At 41.8% G+C, this 22,330-nt stretch overlaps 2 protein-coding genes across 3 annotated transcripts; one reads left to right on the forward strand and one right to left on the reverse strand.

Moving 5' to 3' along the window:
- Positions 1–3,201: 3,201 nt before the first annotated feature.
- Positions 3,202–10,530, forward strand: LOC139651378 (telomeric repeat-binding factor 2-interacting protein 1-like). Of its 2 annotated transcripts, none has more exons than XM_071528273.1 (9): positions 3,202–3,232; positions 4,174–4,422; positions 4,968–5,113; positions 5,398–5,612; positions 6,550–6,681; positions 6,826–7,390; positions 7,558–7,682; positions 8,468–8,896; positions 9,226–10,530. In XM_071528273.1, exons 2-9 carry the CDS (start codon positions 4,190–4,192, stop codon positions 9,439–9,441), a joined length of 2,061 nt encoding a protein of 686 aa, XP_071384374.1. In that variant the 5' UTR covers positions 3,202–3,232; positions 4,174–4,189; the 3' UTR covers positions 9,442–10,530. The 2 variants fall into 2 exon arrangements, with proteins under 2 accessions (XP_071384374.1, XP_071384372.1); XM_071528271.1 differs by lacking the exon at positions 3,202–3,232 and adding an exon at positions 3,428–3,453.
- A 1,174-nt stretch (positions 10,531–11,704) lies between these two features.
- Positions 11,705–20,832, reverse strand: LOC139651368 (intermediate filament family orphan 2-like). Its single transcript, XM_071528258.1, has 8 exons — positions 20,828–20,832; positions 20,601–20,661; positions 18,935–19,030; positions 17,564–17,734; positions 16,788–16,936; positions 15,860–16,061; positions 15,623–15,721; positions 11,705–15,350 (listed from the first exon to the last, which is right to left on the reverse strand). Exons 1-8 carry the CDS (start codon positions 20,830–20,832, stop codon positions 15,117–15,119), a joined length of 1,017 nt encoding a protein of 338 aa, XP_071384359.1. The 3' UTR covers positions 11,705–15,116.
- Between the last annotated feature and the right edge of the window lie 1,498 nt (positions 20,833–22,330).

Here is a 22,330-nt window from a genome sequence, read left to right on the forward strand (position 1 = left end):
AGGTTGGTCCCACTTGGTCACACAAAACTGTGGAATCAGCATAGACTCTACCCAATCTTAAAATCCAGGCATGGGTCTTGACCAAACTGGGTCTAAAATTGGGCGAAAAGTCCTGAAGGGAGGGCCTGGCACTAGCTGACAAGACATGAGCAAGTGAGACTTCACCGACTTGTCCGAGCCAAATGTTAACGTGATCCTTATAGTCTATCAAGAGAAAGACTCAAGGAAGGCAAATTAGCACTTTGGTTATGAAGTCAAAAGGGACATGAAAGAGCTTCCTCTATTTTGCCCCTCATCAGTGCCAACCATTCAGTAGATAAAAAACGCCTGTTCATCTCTATGGCCATAACACAACCGAGGCCTTACAGTGATTCCGTGTGGCAGAGGGCCTAATGCCCTTTACCCTGTAGCCTAGTTTTACCCAAGCAGCACATCCACAGGGAGGATCATACCACACCAGTGACAAGGCAAAACACCGCTGGCACCGGAGGGCTGTGTCTTCCCCTGAGGAGCTCCAGTCGGTGACTCACAGTCATGATGTTTTAGGGAGATGTCAAGGTCAAGGTCATAGAGTCCAGAGGCTGAAGTTTCATCAAGTTGGATTTTTATGTGGATGAATACCGGCAGATAAAGAGTACATTACACTGATGAAGTTTTGGACTGTTCAGCCAAAACTAAACAGAAAGGACAAAATGTAATTCTGTGAACAGATGATGTCGACTGAAAATTATTTTCAGAATAGATCAGATTATAGTTCACATACAGTTTATTTGAGATATGAATATCAATCCATTATGTTTGACCAACCAGTAAATCCTGTATCTACCATAGAGAGATACTGTATGTTGATTGACAGCCCTGATGTTCAGTAAAGCAATGTAACAATATCTCCCTCTACAGGCTGTCAACAACTACTGAGCGGCACAGTAGGGGAATTTTCCTGAGCCAATTCCTGAGCCAAACCAAACCAAACTGTGCTGCACTGTGCTGACCTGGCCACACATTCACTGTATAGTTGCTGATTCTGAGAACAGGAATAACCAAGAGCAACAACAGGACTGCAGATCAGCCCGACAGCGGGATGACGGCTCAGGAATGAGTTGATTATTTCAGGGTTAAAGGTTTGTGTCGGGGATGGATCATAATCCGTAGTTAGGAATTATTACAGGTTGTGCACAAACATACATTAATTTAGGGGAGTTGCAGCGTCTCAGTGGCTGTTGTATTGTTTCAGCTGGTTTGGTTGAAGATGGAGAGGAACAATAGAGGCCAATAACAATAATGTAGCTGTCAGGACTGTAAGGGAGGCAATGAGGTGATACAGCAAACACGCCAGCCCAATTCCTTCCCATGGCCTCCTGGCTTAATGGACTCAAGACTGGGTAAAGTTTTAAAGCTGCACTCCGTAGTTTGAGAAGCCTAACAGTAATGATGCATGAGAAACATAATGAGGCGATGCAGATTGGCGTTATTACCTTTAACAGGGAACTGGATTAACGCAGAGCAAAATCAATGTGGGAATCAAAGTGGGTTATAAGTAAGAAAAGGACAATTAAAAATACTATTGATCAAAACAGTTGTCAAAGATGCCTGACTACATTACCAAAAATATTTGCATTTCATGTTTTTTGTGATAAACGCCACGATACACTTTGTGATTGATTCCCAGCTTATTCATGAAAAACAAGATGCTATGAAAACTGTCTAATTAGCTCATTAAGAAAACCCAAATATTTGTCTGTTTGAATATTTTTACTCCGTATGAATATAGGCAAATGCTGAATAGGTCTTAAGTAAGTCTTTACATTCAATTATTTGTTCATGAAATGTTGAAGAAATGTTTTTTCCGTGACTCTATCTCAGGACTTCTCCACTGCTATTTGTATGCAAAAAAACAAAAAAAAACAAACCATTTCTAGATTGCACACAGCAGCTTTAGTTTTACCGCTTTGCACTTCATAATGAGGTGCTGACATCAATGCAGCAATTATCCATCATGCCTTTCTAAAGCAGACCTGCCTCAAGGGGGATAATCAACTGATCAAAAGTGACATCTCCCACTGGACAGACAGTGTTTATGTGTTTAATTCCAAAAATGTAATTTGTACTTTTGAATGTCCCTTGAGAGGGCCTGCAGTGCTGAAGCCCACAGTGCAGCGGGGTTGTTTGTCCTGGAGGGGCCGTTAGTTTGTCTACTCTATTGTGAACATAAGCTCACCAGCACTCTGACTCATGTGCATGTGTGTGTGTGTGTGTGTGTGTGTGTGTGTGTGTTTCTGTATATTCAGACGCTCCACTGTCCACTGACTATCAGTGGTTCTGTATTTATGTAACTCGTGTTTGTGAGGAAAATTAAATCAGCAAAATATAATAACGTGTGTGTGTGTGTGTGTGTGTGTGTGTGCGTGTGTGTATGTACGGTCCTGTTTTGGTAGATATTTGTGACTTTTTTTGTAATTTCTTTCAACTTACTTGTAAACTTGAGCAGACCCTGCACTATTGTAACATGTGTGTGTGTGTGTGTTTATGTGTGTGTATGTGTCAGACACACACACACATCAGCAGGGTCGAGTAAGAGTGACCCTCTATGGTCACAGGAATATTGTCAGGACACACTCTTTACTATTGATTGCGATCTAGGAAGTGAAGCTTATTCTACTGTTGCACTCACTGTAAGTTGCTCTGAATAAGAACATCAGCTAAATGCCTAAAATGTAATGTAATGCATCTCGCCCCTCAATCCCTCAATGTGTCCATCAAAAACACAAATTTCTTTTACCTTGTAAAGATGACCAAAAACTTGTCACCACTTGTTGCGACTTAGTGCGATACAAGGATAGGTCTGCTGTGGTTCTGTATTGGTCATTGAGCATTTTGACCTACAGACATCCTAGAGGAGGTTGAAAAAGAAGAAGGTGTGGTAAATTAAGAAAATTGGCATGCACAGGATTCCTAGTGATGCAGCTAGTAAATGTTATTTGGGTTTGTGTTTGTCTTTAAAAGTGTTTGTAAGTGATGCATGAGTGTGTGTTAGAAATACGCAAACTGTGCTGCTGACTGAAAACAGAGAAGCCCCAGTGTCGTTAAGTAACGCCAGGTGGCAGTAATGTGATATAGCTTATCTAGTGTCTTGTCGAAGAACACGCCGAAGAAGAAATAGAGAGCTATACATGCGCAGTTGCTCATTGAAAAGCCGGAAGTTTTGTTTTGGTCTTCGCGGCGGGAAAAAAAAGTAAGCACTTAACACTCAACAACTAAACACATTATAACCTGGCAAGTTTTGAGTCCAGTGACCAATCTATCTAACCAATTTCTTTCTTTCTTCATAACGCCAACCAGCTAGCCGATTTCTTCTGGAGTTATCATAATCTCTGCTAAAGCTATCATGCTAACCGGTCTTAGCTAATGTTACTCTTTCCAGCGGGTACCTTTGACAAGCTAATCGTGGTTGAAGTCAGTATACTCTTCAGTAACATTGATTTGAATCGACTTGCCCGTTCTCTTCATTCAAGCTCTGTCGCATTCATAATGCATATCCCAATATGTTTCACTCATGGATGTATTATTGCCCCATTTTCTGTAACTTCTACAAATAACCAACTGGGTAGCTGCAGTGGTTTTGTTATCAATCTACTGGCTGCTCTCACAATGTCATAATCACTTAATATATTTTCTTGCTTATCAGCTTTGACCCACAACAGTGATCCTCAAAGTGAAGCATTGAAGAGCTCCAGGGTATCCCCAAGAAATACAAGGACTGCTTTTCTTTTGTTGCCACAATGCAGTGGTTGTTATGGCCCTTTATAAACTGCTATCAACTGGGGTTTCTTTGACCAAAAGCTTATATATGTATCTCCCCACTCTTCAACATGAAACATTTTAACTACCTCTGGGCTAGACAGCATTTGCCTCTAACCCCTACATGTCAGGACAGGTGTAAAACATACAGAAACAGTATTTCCCACTAGAACTAGAGATACAACATAAAAGTGCTGTATTGAAACTTCTTGTTGTATTTATGGTGGTAATACCTGCAAAGGAGTCCTTCACTGTGATTAAGGGTGCTTCACTGCCGCCGATGGTACCCTTAATGGTCATACCCATAATCACGGTACAGGACATCATGTTTGATGCGGTCTATAACAATGTCTGTAATTACACCCCCTCGACCAGGTAGGAGATCCCGACCATGCCATCCAAACAGGAGGATGGGAACAAATCCCGTAAAATCTCCCCAGTCCTCTTCATGACTGTGGATGGTGAACCCATGCGTTTCTTTCTGCGTCCGGGTCCTGCCAAAGTCCACCTGCAGCCCTGCATCACGGGTGGGGGAGGCATAGTGTGCAAGGCCCAGGAGCCAGGGGCAATCCTGCTATCTGAACCTGAAGAAATGGGCTCCTTTCCAGAAAGTGCTGCTCACTGGTAGGTGCTGGATAGGTTTGGATATTAGTGTTTTTGTCAAGTGGGAAACTATTCAGTCATGTCAGGATGAATGAAGGGGCATGGTCATTTTGTGGAATGATTCAGGAGTAATGTTTGAATAATGCATATTTCCTAATGCTTTGCAATACAGCTTGACTTTTCCAGTATTGCAGTGCAAGTAGAGAGGTGTATCATTCACCTGAGCAGAATATGTACTGCCAAGGTGTGTTACACTTTGAGAAAACCAAACCATTTCTAAGTGAAAAAAAGGCTTTTGTCTTTATTAGTATGTCTATTAGTATGTTCTGTATGTTAACACAACTTTCTAATTACCTTTCTATTTACAGTAATTAGAAGTTATAGCACTGCAATCTAAAACATTACCATGTATATCATTAGTGGAATAATTCCATTTGTTAGTAACAGTGGTTACGTAAAAACACATAATTTACCATATGCTATACTTTATTGCTGTGTAATTCTAAAATTTCACAGTATGAAAGTGAGGCAGCTGTAAATATGGCCCCTGTCTACTCTTTGACCAGGTACGTGTCCACACAATACATTCGGGACTGTATCGATAAGAATCTGCAGCTGGATGTGGAGGACTACAGGTTAAACACTGAACAACTCCAGAGACGCTCTACCAGACAGACCGCCAACAAGGAAGTCTGTGCTGGCCTCTCAGGAGGTAATCTGTGACATAAGACCTAACTTTGCACTTTGCGAGGAACACAGTAAAATTGTTCTTCATTTATTCTGCCGCTGCTCCTGTACTGACATGTTATGCAAAGACTCGGGCAGTAAATAAAAAAAAATACCCAAAAGTAATTTTAAAAAAACAGTGTGTTATTACATGGTGTGTAATGCGTTTTGTACTCGCCCTAGCATTTATTCATCTTATTGCATAACTCTGTTTATTTTTTGCAAATCTACTACTGTTGATACTTGCTGTTATTCTTTATTAACAAATAGGCAGGTTAGCCTACACCTCAGAGGAGGATGCTGCCATTTTGAAGTATGTCAGCAAACGCAAGACGGAGACCGGAGGGAACACACTGTGGCAAGAAATGGGAAAAAAGCATGTGACCAATCACAGTTGGCAGTCAATGAAACACCGTTACAAGGCACGACTGGCTCACAGACAGCCGGAGGTAGAGGAGGAGGAGAGGACAGAGGGAGAGACCAAGGTAATTCGTTGGACAAAGCTGTCCTCAGCTACTGCTATGTATCACACAATTGTTTAAAATTTTCTACAGGATACATGCTCTTTATGAGACCAGAATCACAGTTTGAATGGAATGAGAGCAGGAGTTAAAGGGCCAGTTGGATTATCTTAATGATATTTTCATTTAAGGGTCGTGCACTGTGTGTGTCCAGTTCTCATTGGCTTAAGAGATGCCTTACATCCATGGATCATGCTGTGTACAGCATAAACATACTGATAAACTCAAGCGTCATGCTCAGAGAGTAGAGTAAACCTTTATGTCTGTGAAGGGCAATTTGGCTTACAGTCTGGAGTCATAAAAACATGCACAGGATGCAGTGAACAGTTACAATACATCAAACATAACAAGAGGGGGCTCCAAAGTGTGTCAGATCACATTTGACCGTGCTCTTTAATGTTGCTGTGAAGACAAATTGGCAATTTTGCAAACTGTTATATCTCAGGTACCTGTGTGTGTTTGGCCCATGGGCTTGGATCCCGGATGTTGCAGCTGTAATTTTGGTTTTGCATTTCTCTCTCCTAAGTTCTTCAATTCCCAGTGGTATTCCATGTATGTTTGTGTAATCTTGTTAGAATGGACAATACAAGTGCTAGTACTGGCGGACTTTGTTTTCATGGTTGAACAGATCTAAGGCAGTGTGATTTAACCAGAAATCCCATCTCGCTCATCTGACAAACCAGTACATGTTTCAGTGGTGTTGGTGGTTGATTTCAGGTTATGACACATTCGTGGCCTCTGTCGTCAACCTTTTGCAGGTGCCTCAGATCATTTCCGTGGTTCAAATTCACACAGTTTCCACTGAAGTATAAATTCAGCTTTAGAATAGCGCCTGACCGCTCAAAGTCACAACTTTTATACTAGATATATGGTTTGACACCTCTTGGTTTTCTGCTCCTAGGTAGGAGAAGATCAGAATACAGACATTCAGAATCTCTCCTGTGACAAAGATGACCCTCCTCCTCCTCCTCCTCCTCCTCCTCCTCCTCCTCAGACACATTCAGCTGACACAGCAGCAACAGACTTAACACAGGTAGGTGTCACAGGTCACTGCTCACATAAGCAGCATAGTTGAAAGAATTATACATAGGTTACATGGTTGATAATTTAAAGATGTATGTGTGTGATTTGATAATTCCCAACTGGACTGAACTAAAAAGAACAGGTGTCCCCACAGACCGATGCCCAACCTTTACCAGCTGAGGGCACGCAACCAGAAACTGTAGAGGCTCCAACGCCCAGCTCCCCCGAACAAGAGGTGCTTTGTTTGGACCCACAGACCGATGGCCAACCCATATTAGTTGAGAGCACACAACCAGAAAATGTAGAACCACAAACAACCAGCTCCCCCGAACCAGAGGTTGTGCCTGAGGACTCTCCACCAGCTCAGGTTGAAACCCTGCCAGACGCTCCTCCTAAAAAGCAAAAGAAGAAGCAGACGGCCTCCCCTAAGCCAGTTCAACCGCAGCGTCGATCCATGCGCAGGCACCCTGAGGAGCCCCCATCGCCCCAACCTTATGGAAAAAAGCTCAGATCATCATTGCCATGTACTCCTCAGAAAGCCACGCCATCACCTCAGCCCTCGAGGAAAACGAAATCAGCAGAGAAGCCTGCTCTTCAGAAAGCCACATCAATAGACCAGCCCAGTCCTAAGAGAGTCAGAGGAGAAAGTGCGGCAATAGTGGAAGAGAACGGGCAGGAGGAGAATGGACAAGTTACACCCTCTAAGAAGATGCAAACAGGTTTATCATACTTCAATCACACAGAACAGAAAGACCTTATCTCAGTGTCATTAGCCAGCTTTGATGCTGTCGATTTAACTAAACTCTGTCAGGCAAAACACAACTTTACTTCTCTTTTCCTGTTTTCTTCTCTTCTCTTCGAACAATCTCTTATGTGTGTTTCTCAGATGAGGGAGCTAATACAGTGGCCCAGAAAGAGCCAGAGGAGGAGGGAAGAGGAGGGAAGAGAAAAGAAAAGAGAAAGTTAGGGGTCCTGGAGTTGGCAACAAAAGAGTTTGAAGATGAAAGTGAGGTAAGACAACATCACAGATTTTTTAAATGGTACATTTGTAATGATCAGTGTCTCTTGACAGAATTCATTAATGATAGAGAATAGAAATGGAGATTGTTTTTTTTGTTTTTTTAAATCTGGGTGCTTCTCTATATGCGTCTCTTCTGTGGATACTGTCTGATGTACTTAACTTTTCTCTTGCATAGAATGTAGCATGTATGCTTTTCCCTGCCATCATTTGTACATTTATACATTTCCCTGACATCAAATTAATTCATCCACTCATCCATCAACAGAGACATCCATTATTCTATACAAATCTAGCATCATTCAATAAAAAAAGTCTTCCAAAGGGTAATCCTGTAATCTTTAGAGAGAAGAGTAGAGAAGAGTAGGAGAGTAGAGAAGAGTAGAAGTAGAAGAAAGTTGAACTGTAGTGTTGAAGAATGTTCTTGTTTTTTCCATGTGATATTCAAATCATTGTTTGACCTGAGAGTAACCCAAAAACTGGCCACAGGTTCTGTGGTAGTAGCCATACAGATATCAGCAAAGTAGCTCTAATGATAATTGGGGCAACCACAGCATATTCAAAACTTTGTTGGTGATTTGACCAAGAATTCAAAACATTTTGCACTTGTTCCTTTGACTCCTATTCATTTAACATGAGCAGATTCAATTTAGCTTAAGTTTGTTGGCTGATTGCAAGAAAATAAAAATTATTCCAGCCAAAGAACCTTATTAATTTCACAGGGGAAAAAAGCAAGTTCTCCTTCAAGGATTTAGACTGCTATGTTCCCATCTCCTAGTCTGAACAAGATGAAACTACAGACCTCCAAAACCCGACTGAAACAGTGGCGACACAGCCCAGATCGACCGAACCCCCCCTTCCCACTGCAGCCACTGCTGCCATAGCTGCTGCCCCACAGCCTGGCCCTGGACACGCACCTAGCCTTCAGGAGAGCAGGCAAGAAGTTCAGGCTTCCAGCAAAGATCCCCAACTGGAGAGAGGCTGCCCTGTGCCTGCGCCGAGTGAGCCTGTCCCGTCCACCTCCAAGGCCCACCTCTTCATATTTGAAAGTGAATCCCAGGAAGAAGAATCCGACGTTGGTGACAATACAGCAGCTCCCTCCGTCCCTCAGCCAATAATGAACAAAGATACTGCAATTTCACTGACTCAGATGCAGTTGGAAGAGGACAAGCAGCGAATCAGAGGGCTGATGAAGCAGACAAACCAGGTGAGTGTCACAGCACTACTTGCCCACCTTGTTATTGCACTATTTGCACATTATTTAATTTTTTTCCCACAACATAGACATCTTCCAAGACACCAGCAGCACACACAGGGTTTCATTTCATGTCTTTCGCCATGATTGTTCATAACAAACTAACCCTAACCCTAACCCTAACCCTAACTCGCATCTTACTACTTTGGTTTTCTCAGAGCAAGCAGAGTGTGAAAAAGGTGTTCAGAAAGAAAATAATTCATAATAATTGTACTGACTTCTCTCTATGTCACTCTTTCCTTTTCTTTCTCTTTACTCCTCTCTGTGTGTCTGTCTTCCAGGACTTGGTGAGTGTGACCAAGGCCCTGTTGAAGACCAGCGGAGACTTCTCTGCCGCGCTGTCTCTGCTCTTGACTCCCTCCTCCTTTACCGGACCAATTTGGAATCGTCATGACGACAGTCTTCTGCTGTCAGCTGACCCTGTGGTACGCCAGGAGCTCCAGGAGAAATACGGCGAGGAGGACGTGGCCAAAAGACTGGTCTTCCTTGAGGTATAGGGATGAAAGGTAAAGAAGGAAAGAAAGGAGGAGGAGCAAAGAGGTCTGGTCATATGGAGCGTACTCATCTATTATATACGTGGATGCTGATCATCTAATATGGGAGTTTAACACAGGGAATTTATGCTAACTGTTGAGAAATCAAGTATCAAGATGGCTGTAGTCATTTTTTGAACCACTTTAAGATTTGGCAGAATAGTTACACAATACTTGTCAGCAAGCTATTTGACTGATATTCATTACAGAGTTTGATTTTCCACTGATGTCCACTGCCACATTTCTGTGTTGGGCTCCTCCCTGTTGGGACCATTCCGTATGAATACTACAAATATTATGATGCATGGCAATTGTTGACCCCTCCTACTTCCAAGAAGTAAAATCTGAATCATTTGGGGCTTAAAAAACACCCCCACATTGTAACTTTTTACAATTTTTATATACATAAAAGGTAGAAAGGTGGAAAGCAACGAAGGGCTCCCAATTAGACCAAAATACTAAGCAAAATAATGGGAGGAGAGAAACCACTTCTAATGCAAATTTATTCAAGCTTTACATTGTAAAAAAATCACATGATGTTTTGTTTGTTGTTTTCCTCCTCCCATTATTTTGCTTAAACCTTCTAAATAAAAGACTTATCTTGACTACACCAAAAGAAAAGCACTGATGCAGTACAGAAATGGCTTTGTATTTAGAAGATTAAGTTAATCAGGTTGCTTGTCTGTATTTGTGCTACTTGCACTGAACAGATTTATGTTTGCCAAACAACAATGAGGAGAAGGGCTCTTGGTTTAATAATGTGACAAAGTGGAATGTCACAGCTTGTAGTTCACGATATAATTTGTGTTATGCTCTATACCTCAGTTTTGGGAAGAATCCAAGCTTTTAAGCTTTTTTGCTTCAAAATAAGATCTTTGTGTTTACATGTTTTTAAATAGGCTACCTTTCATTAAATTCTATTATGAGTTGGGTCCCAAAATGGGTTTCTTGCCTCTTTGTCTTTGCACAAGAGTGCTTGTTTTAATGAATATGGGTCCAAGGGCAGAATGAAGTTTGTTCAGTTTGTGTCCATCACTGAAAACATTTTGTAACCCCTGCTGTAAATTCTGAAATAAAATGTTCTTTTTATATGTATAATGTGCCCCCCCTTATTTTATGAGGAGACTGCATTGGAATGGTTATATGAAGAATTCTGTTACTAATCTGAATATTTACAGTAGATATTAAAAGTTTCCTCTTGCTTCTTACTAAAGAAAAATAAAACATCAGATCCCCTCTTAATTATGCAGGAAGACGGTCAGTCTCCCCAAACCATGTGGGAAATGTCTTTTTGCCTGATGACCCCAAAGTAGAACTTTTTGCTCTTTATTCCAAAAGATCTGTTTTCACTCAGAGCCAAACCAACCCGTCACCTAAAGGCCACACGCTGTCTACTGCATCATTCTATGGGGCTGTTTCTCTTCAGTGGGGACAGGGGCTCTGGTCAAGATAGAGAGGAAAGTGTATACCCCCAGATACTAAGATATGTTGGGGAAAAATATGCTGCCCCCTGCAAAAAACAAAAAATATCATCCTTCAGTGTGACAGCAATCCAAAGCACACAGCCTACTGAATGAAGGAGTCGCTGAAAACAGGAAGATCAGTTTCCTGGAATGGCTCTGTCAGCGCCTGGACCTCAGTCTTATAGAAAATCTGTGGATTGACATAATAAGGAGTGTGCAAAGGAGATGCTCTTGCAATTTCAGAAGGAAGAATGGGAGAAAATTCCTAACCAAGCAGACTCAATGCTGTAAAAACATTTGATATCCATCCACTGTATTGAAAAATGTTAAGAAAAATAATGGCATTTAAGGTGCAGCCTGGACAAAACTACTCATGTCATCACCAATTTAATTTAATTTAATTTAACTTCTCTATTATGCTAGACACACCGGTAGCCTAATGAATGGAAATCACACTCTCTCTCTCACACACACAAACACAGTCTTATATCCATAGCCTTGACACAACTACAGCACAAAAGCATCCACCCACATTTTGTAGCAACATCATAGATTAAGGAACTATGTATGACTCATTACTTAAACACCTGGACTGTAGCAATGGTAGACTGCACATAATAGTAATTCAAAATTTAAAATAATCAAAACGTAATAAATTCAAGTGAACAAACCTACTCTACACATTAGGCTCATCCTTTCAATCAGAAGAGAAAGTATTTAAAGTAAGTAAAGAAGCGAAACAACCTTGGTTTTATTCAATCCACCATTTTATTTCATTTTACCCGAATATCAATTGTGTACATTCATTATTTTGAAACAACCTACCCCAGACCCACATGAATACAATGTATCAATAGTTTAAACAAATAAAAACTTAAAATCTGAGCAAGATATGCAATGAAGTAAAAGCAAGCAAATCAACCACATGAGACGGAGTCATCAGGATGGTACCTGTGATGCAAATGAAACACAAAGATCAGTACCCAATATGGTTCAGTAGATTTGACCCAGATATGGCCACAAGTATTGCTGCACCTTTTTCCTCCCTTGTCATGTTTATGAAATCAAAAGCAAAGAACAGGCCAGAGAATTAGGACACTAACAGCAAACGGGTATGCCGATTAACATGTGAAATTGTATATTGACACAACAGTTATCGCAACCATATAATCCCAGCGCTTCATCAATAAAAACCACTCATATAAAACCCTTTTTAGTATGAAACATTCACATCCATCAGGATCTAATTTACACGAGTCATACATCTAGGTCGCATAAGTTGGTCATGTAAGAGCCTGTTTAGTAAAACAAAAAACATACCAAGGTCTCCAATGATTAACAGCACACCATATATCCCTGGATTTACACAGCCATGTTTTTTTGCATGGTTTCTACTTGTAAGGTCTTAAGAGAATGCCGCCAATCACACTCATACATTCAGCAAGGAGGGTTGCTACAGTTTTTTAACAGGATGTCACTGGATTCTGATTTGATTCAAGAAGATAGTGGAGATAATAATACACTTAATGTCCTGTAGTTTGCCAGAATTACTGATTTTGAAAAAACAATACATGTGTTTGACTCAGAAGAGGTCTCTGCAAACCGAATACATCTGTGGTAGACATGTACAAACACTGAACTCAAGACTGCACAACTTTCCAAGTAAGTTAGTAGAAATCATAGCTTGTTTTATGTCTTTGTCATATGCTACTGTACACATTTGCTTTGGTTGGCTGGTTAGTGTGTGGTTCAGATGGGCAGAGTGGTGCGTGTTACAATGTCAGAGAAGAAGAGTGAAAGAGTGTACTGCCTTCTGTTACTGGAGGCTACAGCCATATAATCAGCAGACAGGGTGTATGGTGTAGGACTTCACGATCTTTACGAAGTACAGTACCAATATAAGCATGGCTCTTTGCTACTTGTCAGGCTGGTTTTACATCGACACAAAGGTAAGGGTATGAAGATTCTCTGTGAATAAGGCTGTCCCTCACTCTTGTCTGATATAATAGGGTTTTTTTTTTATTATGGGTGATCTGATATGGTTGATAAATAACTAAGAGAAAAAAAAAAAAAAAAAAGAAAACTGAATAATATCAAGACATAAACATACTGTTTGGATAAGATAAAATTATTAAAAAAACAGTGAAAAATACTTTTTATGACACAATTAAATGCAATTACTATTTGAATAGAATAGACACTTTGTTTTGATTAAAAAAGTAGCGCGCTCTCTGCATTGCAGCTATTTTGTTTAAAATATAACAAGTTATACAAAAAAAAACAAAGACTCATTGCTCCTTTTCTCCTTAGAAACATGCTGAAATGACAAAGGTGTGTATTTTAACATTCTGCATCTTTAAAACTTCAAGATAGAAGTAGCACTTGTCTTTGATCCAGAAAACCATACGATATCTTAATAGAAATGAATACATGACGAAAAGATCACTTCCATCCCCATGCGTTGATCAGTTTCTATGCTGATCCAATGAAAGCACTGAAGAGCGAAAAGTGAGGCTTCACAATCCGTTGCACATAGAGCAATATGAACAGAAAGGCCTCTGGGGTATACGATCACATGCCTACAGCCCTCTATGTACAGTCACACAATTCTAGCCCCTATTCAGAAGAGACAAAGCGGGACAAGTCGCCGGTCTGGAACAGTGTCCCCTGCAGGACAGGAGGGAACAGTACGGCACACGCCTGTTAGAAATAAGATGAGCTGGCCAGACGAAAACACATGATGACACCAAACAAAGGAACAAAGAAAAAGAAAATTCAAACAGTTCCCTCAAATTTTGGAACATTTGACAACAGCAGGTGTAATTTTCAGATAAATATACACTTCATCTGATGAAGATTTTTATGTATGGGGACTATGTGAAAGGGAAGCTTTTCAAAAATGTGTCCTTTGGTTTTGTGTAAGAGGTTTGAGAACATTGTTGTTTGGCTTTGAGGGTATTAATTGATTTTATCACTTTGAAATCATATATGCACCCACTTTCTCTTTGAGATGCATGTAAAATAATAGGGTAAATGCAAGAAAACAATGCACTGCCTGTTTCGGTATCGAGTAGTTCTCAGCATAGGGCAGTGTAAATCCTTTTATTCAGATCAATGCAGAGATTGAAGATTTCCACTCCTCAAGATTGACTTAGTGAGGGGGGGCGCTGTTCCAGTACTTACTGTTGACGTACGGGAAGAAAGAAATGTTCCATACCTCGGATTATTTTACACTCAAATGCACGAAAAGGAGTTCTCAAAATTATACATACAAAACACCTGCTTTGCTTAAAAGGCTAATAGTATGGGTTAAAGAGAAATGAGGGAGGGTGAAAGCCAGTCCAAAAATAAGGCCAGCTAAATTGCATAGAACTTGAATAGTGCACTGATGCATCAAAAGGCTGTGCTCCTTTCCTCTGTCAATTTTGGCAACCCTGGAGAGTTCCCTCAGAAACCACCAGAACTCAGACACCATTTTTCACTAGTTCTTGTTTTGTTTCTTTGGCAGAAAACACATAAATTCCCACCTGTATAATTTGGATTGCAAGTACCCCACCTGGACCCATGTAAATCATGTCAGAAGAAAACAGTTTTCCATTTGAGGGGCCCTGATGTTTTTGTGATCCAAAATAAATATTAAAAATGTTATGTAAAGAAAGGTGTATTCCGATCTTAGTGAATAATGTCTACTGTATGTTTCTTGTTCACCAAGAAAGAAACATATTTATCTTAATCCTTTAGAAAGACAAGGATGTTAATGGGGCTACAATTAAGAAATAAGAAAATACTTCTCAGCCAGTCTGAAAGGTTCAAGAAGACTGAATATGTTTTGTTTGTTTTTTTTCAAAAAAATGATCTTGTGGAGCTCTGGACAAGTTTAAGGAACCAGCAAGGCAGCAGTGAGGAAGAGAGCACAGCTTGGGCACTATATGCACCACCTTTTCTTTGTGAAGCAAAGGTGCCTCCTTCCCCTCCTTTCTTAACAACACAGACAGTATAAAAGCACCAGTTCTGGGTCTGCGACAGTGAGCACGACCATCAGAACTCCCACAGGTCAAACAGGCCCAGAGTTAGGTGGGGCCGCCTCCCTAGCAGGGTGGAGCTCTATGAGCATTTATCCATGTGACAACAAGGGACGGCCAGGAGGAGATGGGATGGAGCCCGGCCGGACAGCCATCAACTAACCGGGCCTTCGGCCTCTGCGTCCTTGTCCAGAATCTCGTCCTGAATCTCATCAGTGTTCCCTGAGTCGCTGCTGGCCACGGAGCTGACGGAGGGAGAGTTCCTGCCACCTTTAATCATCCTCCGGCAGGTCTCCATCTGCACGTCCAGCCCTCTCTTCATGCTACACATCTCCATGTACTCATGCAGGTGGCGGTTCATGTCGCTCTTCGCTGTGGCCAGCTCCATCTGAAGGAAGGCAACAGATAAACAGAGTGAGGGTGGTGAGGACGACGAGAAGTCTCTCTGGGGATTAAGGATGACTGAGAGGTAGATAGAGAGAGAAAATGGAGATAGAAGGTAATACGGGACAGGCAGGAGGACAGAATACAGGTCTGTGTTTCATTTCTTCTGTTCTTATTAGAATATGGAAGTTTTTTGTACATTTACCATCTTGCATGCACATAAAACACATTCTCTCTCTCTCTCTCACACACACACACACACAGATTGTCTGCTACCTCAATCTGGCCGATGGTCTCCTGGTACTCTTGCTCTCTGGTCTTAAATAGTGACTCTGTCTCATCAATGAGGCTTCCAAGACTTCCATCCTGAGAATCCTTAGACAGCACAAATAGAGGCCTCATTCATCATGCATGAGTAAATGTCTCATACAGCACGCATAGCAATGAACAACATACTGGTTTACATGTGTTTGAAGGCATATACTTGGGACCATAAGTGTAGATGAGACTCACAGGCTCTGGGCCATCTCCGTTGCCGTCGGTGGGACAGGTGGCTGTGCAGTTCACGGCGGCGATGGTGCCGGGCACGTTGTAGTTTGTGAAATCCTCCCACAGTAGCAGAGTCTCCTCGTTCTCCTCCCACGTCAGGCTGTCGCAGTCGTCGTCGATTTCAAACGTCTCGCGCCTGGCAACAAAGGAGTTATCTGAACAATGTCTGTGTAGGACAAGGACAGAGAAAGGAAAGAACGGAAGAGAAAAGAGAGGGAAGGAAGGAGAGGAAGGACAAATATTGCACACCACATTCAGAAAAGGTCACATGCAAAGAGGAAGATAATACAGTACACTTACAACGAAGACAAAGACAAAGATGGAAGTGCAGGAGTAAGAGAGACTGTGTAGAGCACATATACAAGGAAAACACAGAGTGCAGGCAAGCATGCAGACCACAGACACTAACTGGTTCATCCATGTTATGAAGTAATTATTTTCGGACATTTTTTTTGGACAGTATAGTTAAAGGTGACAGGAAAGGTTGGAAAGATATATGCAACATCAACTGTGAGGATTGACTTAAACATACAATGTTATGATTAAACAGGATACCCCAAAATGCCCACTATTTGTGAAAAAGCTTAGAGGGCATTCACATGAACTGTAAGATTTGGAAAAAATACCCCTCCGCCCTCAGCAAAGCAAATAAAGGCCTATTTGTGTCTGCTGAGTTTTGCTGAACGAGCATATTTCAAATGCAGCGCTCCATATAAACACTAGATGGAGATGAAGGAATATACAGTACAATTCCATTGCAACAACATTGCAGGAAACTACTGGTATGATGTAACTGCAGAGCATATTCGGGTTCACTCCAATGAGAGTGCACTTGGTTAAGGTGTGTGTGTGTGTGTGTGTTGGGTTGGCCTGTGCGTGACAGAGCGCTTACAGCTGGTTGAGCATGCGTTTCATTTCGTCCGTGATGTTGAGAGAGGCGGGAACCTCTTCCTCTGAAGTGCTGGGGTCGGCATCCATCTCAGAATTCTCCTCATCAGACACAACTTTACGCTCTTTCCTCCTGCAGCAGGCCATGGCACCCTGGAAAACATACACACACACACACACACACACACACACATAGAAACATAAACACATAAGTACACACATTACTTGCTTCCTCAATGAATCTGCAGCTTTTCTTGTGTGGATTTTTTTTACTTTTCTCTATCTAACATGAATAAATGCCATTTAAAGTCGGGAACATATAACAACATATAACATATAAGACGCCACTGGCCTGATTCTCAGTGGATTCATGCTTGGGCTTTAGCCAGCACTGTCGGCGCAATGTGATAACCTTGTGTGCAGTGAAAGTCACCACATCAGCATTTCACCGCTGTGTGTGTGTGTGTGTGTGTGTAAGTAAGAATCAATAATTATTGTCTCTGTATGTCTGTATAATTGTGTGTGTGCTTGCAAGCGTACAAGTCTGTGTGTGTGTGTGCATGCATGTGTATGTCAGTCTTTTTGGGTCAATAAGTATTTCCTGTTTGCATATGCACAGAATTAGACTGCATTAGTGAAAGAAAGATCAAAGTCACTGATATAACAATTGCCAGCTCTAATTTCATTTGCTGACTATTCCCTTCACAAAAGAAATCATATTTTTGCTGCCATGACTGTCAGCTCCTCTGAAAAACAGTGAAACAGCAGATAGACCCTCACCCTCTCTGGGAGTGACCTGGCTGGACTAACGTTGAACATCTTTGACATGTCCTCCGAGTTGCGTTGCTGAGCCACGTCACACAGTTTGGCTGTGATGTCGATCCGTCTGCAGATGTCCATGTCCACCCGCATGGCTTTCTCCTGGATCTTGGAGTCCAAGTCAGACATTTGCTGCACGGGAACAGGGGTGTTAAGAGTGACATGTTCAATCAAAACACCTGCTTACATTTCTTTGTGGCAGGCAAAAAAATAAGGGTAACTGACATCACTTGAACATTTTGTAGTTATATTCTCAATTACAGCTTTCAGTCAGACCGCAAAATCATCAAACATCCCCATATCAAGTCCTGTTTCTTGAATACTTTATGGTCAATTTGACTCCGGTTGATGTAATATGTGGCACCCACATCTTTACCTTGCACATCAGTCTATACGCAGTGCTATGACTTAAAGTTGCACAATAATTATGCAATGGTAGTCTGGTTAGGATAAGAGGTGGTAGGATAGGTAAAGAGTGTGTAAATATGTCCCATACAGATTGGTTCTTCCTGACTTAGTAGGAGCTGTAACTATTTGATCACCCATTTTTTGTGGGCAATGACAAGAAGTGCACCATATCTAAAAACACATCCATAGGCACAAAACACAGGATGTCTGCCCACTACTAGAAAAACCATGACAATAAACGATCTATGCCTCCTAATGGACCTACTACTTCTAGATCACTTACCCTTCTCTTGTATTCACACACCAGGAAGGTAGTAAAGCACAGAAAAGAACATGTAAAATCCATAATGTACAGATGCCAAAGTGGAGATAAGCAGGGTGAACAATGATGCTTTCAAAAAAATAAAAATAAAATCCCACTATAATCATCCCTGACCAAGCACAGGATGACGACTGGGCCAGCTGCAGTATATTACAGCTGTACAGTATATCACACTAGAGCAGAGCTGCCTGGGAACAATACAGGGCTGTAGAGAACGGGAAGTCCTGTTGATATACAACTTGTTTGTAAGCCCTGCTATTTGAGCAGCGAGCTTCTCAATGAATGCTTCTCTTAGAGCCTTTCTGGCTTTTGCGGCATAATATGTTTTCCTGAATCTAAATAAGGAAGCGTGTGATTGCGGCCTAGCTTCGTGTGGCTGGCTATCTCTGGGTTTGGTACTTTTATGAATGACACCCTCTATCATCAGCATAACGTTTATGACAAGAAAACAATTGTGCACACCGCAACTACCAATGTTGCGATTCTTAAAATATAACTGCTGTGACTCTGGCAGTTAACATAGAACTTTTTGTATGGTGTGAATGCATTGTCAGACTGTGACAAGTTCAGATGACATCATCCTAATGAGACACAATACTTACATCACTCATCAGGCTCTTGAAGACCACGAGTTCAGCCTTCAGTCTCTCCACCTTGTCCTTCAGCTCATCCTGGATCTCTGATGACTCCTCGGCACTCTGAATGAATGTTACAGTGAAGGTATTTAAACAAGACACATACAGTATAGCAGTGCACTATGGGTGGGTGGGTTTACCCAAGTTCACCCTCGCTTCGGCTGATGTAAATCTTTATGATATCAATTCATAGCATACATTAGAGTGGGTAAAAGACTGGTGCAAGTTATATTCAAATAAGGCCCTTCCAGCAAATAAAGCTTTTATACTATTCTGAAAATACATTTGCATATTGGTTACTGTTAACCTTTTTATGATTAGTAACTGGAGGTCATAGTTTACTTACCTTTTTGTATATGTGTACATTACTGAGATAATGCAAATATGACCCACTGTTGAAAGCATTTACCAGATACACAAGATCTTCTGTAACTGTTTCTTGTGCTAGTTTAGGGAAAACAACTATGTTGATAGAGGAAAGGGAGGTGGATGATAGTGTTATGTCATTGGGGTTAGAAAGTGGGCACCTCCCATCACAGATGTTTTGTTGAATTAGGCCCAACAGTAGGTTCTGGCTTCCCAGAACCAACCTGCTCCACACCTTGAACCACTTTGGCTTAAACCTAGCGGTCTCGGCGTCAAAAACAATGGTCTAATGGGCCATCTCACCCTGAATTTTACCAACAATTATAGGCTAAAGGGATGGCTAACCCCTCTAGCTGGAAATGGTCTGCTCAGCAATTCAGAAACGTTTTTTTCCAACAATCATAGGCTAAAGGGACGGCTGAATTGAAGCGGCCATAAATTAAACAGCAAAATGTGAGAGATTTAATCTGAAATTCAACAAGAAACATTTCAGTATTTTGCTTCTCCCATATTAAGTCGAAACACAGTTACAGCCCTCTGGCTCCAAGCCCTCAACAATAGATGGCTGTTTGCATTGAAATGATTATCTTTGAGCAGATTTCCTGCTCTCCCATACCTCGCGACATTTGCCAATGTGCTCTAAAAGGATAAACCCCCCGGGGAAGGTACTCCACCTCTCTATCTGGCGTTTTGCTGACCCAGAATCCAAGACAAACATAAATGCTGTCACCAATCGATTTGTGCAAAAGCAGGAGCTGGGGGGAAGGGGGAAGGATGCAGGCTGGACCAGCTACTAACACCTGCTGGGGGGTGATGTGTGTGTGTGGTGTGGTACAGGGACCAAGGTGTCTGCCTCAAGATCTGTGACACATTTATATCTATTTCCTTTGTTTGCGCTACACAGAGATATACTGGTGAAGTGCTGCTGATATTTCACCTTTATATGTATCTAGGACAACAGGCTCCCTGAGATGGGTTTGTAATGTGTTTTTTCTAATCTGACACACATCTCCCCGGCTGTAACTGCTTCTGGTCCAGATCTGCTGAGGCCATGCTGAATGAAAAAACACTGAGGGACTGAGCTATACATAAATATTTATGTTTTTAGTAATAGTATTAAAAGAATACTGCATATGCGTACACATGCTTTTTCCTCAGACCGCATATTTTTCTGGTCTGAGTATGGTAAACGACCCCCTGCAAGATTTCAAATAGTGAGTGCATGAGTATGTAGGGTGAATGAATGATATTGTTTATGTTTTCCAACCTGCTCCAGAGTTTGCACTGTGGACTCCAACTGCTCTCGTCTGGCCAGCTCCTCCTCCCATCTGCAACACAGAGCACATGGTGGGTCAGCGAGCAGCACTCAGGACGTACCGGTGGACTTCGTCCCTGGGGTGCCGCTAGACAGGGTAATGGTACTTTGTGGGGATAGTACTCCCATCTCTGATTACACAGTGCCCTTGACATTGTGGGTTCACACCCAGCTCCCACCCCATTTCCAATCTTTTGTCTCCTTCCCCTTTGTCTTGTCACCTTTTAAAATCCCACTGCCTCGACGAGATAAAGAACTGGAGTGGAATTCCATCCTCCTTTAAAAATAACATACATTGCTCATAGATAGGCTAGTTTCAAACCTTTGAGTGGCTGCAGAACCTGAGAGTTACATTTTTACAAAAAGAGAGAGACATTTGAGCTTTAACACGCCCAAAAGGGTGGGGTCTCTCTGCTGCAGCCCCTGCCACAAAATTCCTTCATGCTATAACTGCCTCATTCATTCCTTATGAAGTCCCGGCAGTGAGGAACATAGAGATATAAATCTCACCGACCACAATTCAGGGCCAACAAAGACTCCTTCATCCATGCTATTCAAAAAGATAAAACTCACAGAGATAGAGCCAAGCATGTGCTATATGTCGAAACGTTGGGCAAAGCCTTTAGTAGTAATCCATGTGTTTATTGAGGATAAGGCAGGCTAAATAATTCATCACTCTACCACAGTGTCAGTGAGATAGATAATTGTCAATCAAACAACCCTCTCACATAATTTATTTGGACAAACTTCGCCAGAAATACAAGATGACACAGTGTATCTATGATGGGCATTAGCAAAAATGAAGTGCCGGACCCCCTCATGACCGTAAGCTATTATTAGCACCATAGCTCTCTTTCCCTCTGTTGACAGGTCATATCACTCCTCTGCACCATGGCAGCTCCGTATAAATAGACAAAAATAATAGCCGATTAAATCCCTTGCAGTATCCAGGCACTTACTGCATCAGTCAGTTCGGCCTGCTGCTAATAGACACTCATCTGTTCCCAGGGATACGAAATAGCAGGCTTGCTGAGTCACGGATGTTTCCCAAAAGAGAGTTTGAAATTCAGAATGGATAAGGAACTCATTCAATAATATGAGGTAACCCACAGCGTCAGACACACATGTGATTGTGAGACACTGGCTGCATCTAAACAGTGGGAGGATAAAAAGAGAGAGGGGTTTTCTGTGTGTGTTTGTGTGTGTGTGTGAGAGAGAGAGAGAGAGTGAGATTGTGTGTATGTGCTGGGGCGAGTGACGCATGCCTGTCCATATATGTTTACTTGAAGGGAGAGGGCTGACATCTGATGACCACTACTGAATGCTGGGACATTACCTTACCCATAGCCTTTACCATGGAGACAGAAATAGCGGCAGAAAACACTCTGGTATCACCAATGTAACGCAGGGTAAACAACATGCGTCACTGGAGAGATTCACTTTCTCAAGAAAACGCAGCCTTGTTTCTATTCAGGAGCCACTGAATGTACACTGTCTAATTAGAGAGAAGTATTCCTTGGCAGTGCGTGCCAGCCCACACTGTGATTGAAACCTTGTTCTAAAAATGCTGGCAGTGCTGCTTTTACTGGGTCCACAATACTCTGCCTGCCTGCCGCAGGACTCTCGCTAAGGTCAATGGAGTTCACAACTGCATCACATCCTCTGCAGACGGAGAACAGTTT

The sequence above is a fragment of the Centroberyx affinis genome, unplaced genomic scaffold (assembly GCF_046629955.1).
Source record: "Centroberyx affinis isolate AG114_WGS23_722 - 3 ecotype Tasmania unplaced genomic scaffold, CSIRO-AGI_Caff_v1 ptg001645l_1, whole genome shotgun sequence".
NCBI lineage: Eukaryota > Metazoa > Chordata > Actinopteri > Beryciformes > Berycidae > Centroberyx > Centroberyx affinis.

Excerpts from the sequence above, each read along its gene's own strand:
- LOC139651378 (XM_071528273.1), top strand. The coding sequence starts at position 4,190 with ATGCCATCCAAACAGGAGGATGGGAACAAATCCCGTAAAATCTCCCCA. Across the intron at positions 5,114-5,397 it reads CTGTGCTGGCCTCTCAGGAG|GCAGGTTAGCCTACACCTCA; the intron begins GTAATCTGTGAC and ends ATTAACAAATAG. Across the intron at positions 6,682-6,825 it reads CAGCAACAGACTTAACACAG|ACCGATGCCCAACCTTTACC; the intron begins GTAGGTGTCACA and ends GTGTCCCCACAG.
- LOC139651368 (XM_071528258.1), bottom strand. Across the intron at positions 17,735-18,934 it reads TCAAGAGCCTGATGAGTGAT|CAAATGTCTGACTTGGACTC; the intron begins GTAAGTATTGTG and ends GTTCCCGTGCAG. Across the intron at positions 15,351-15,622 it reads AGACCATCGGCCAGATTGAG|ATGGAGCTGGCCACAGCGAA; the intron begins GTAGCAGACAAT and ends GCCTTCCTTCAG.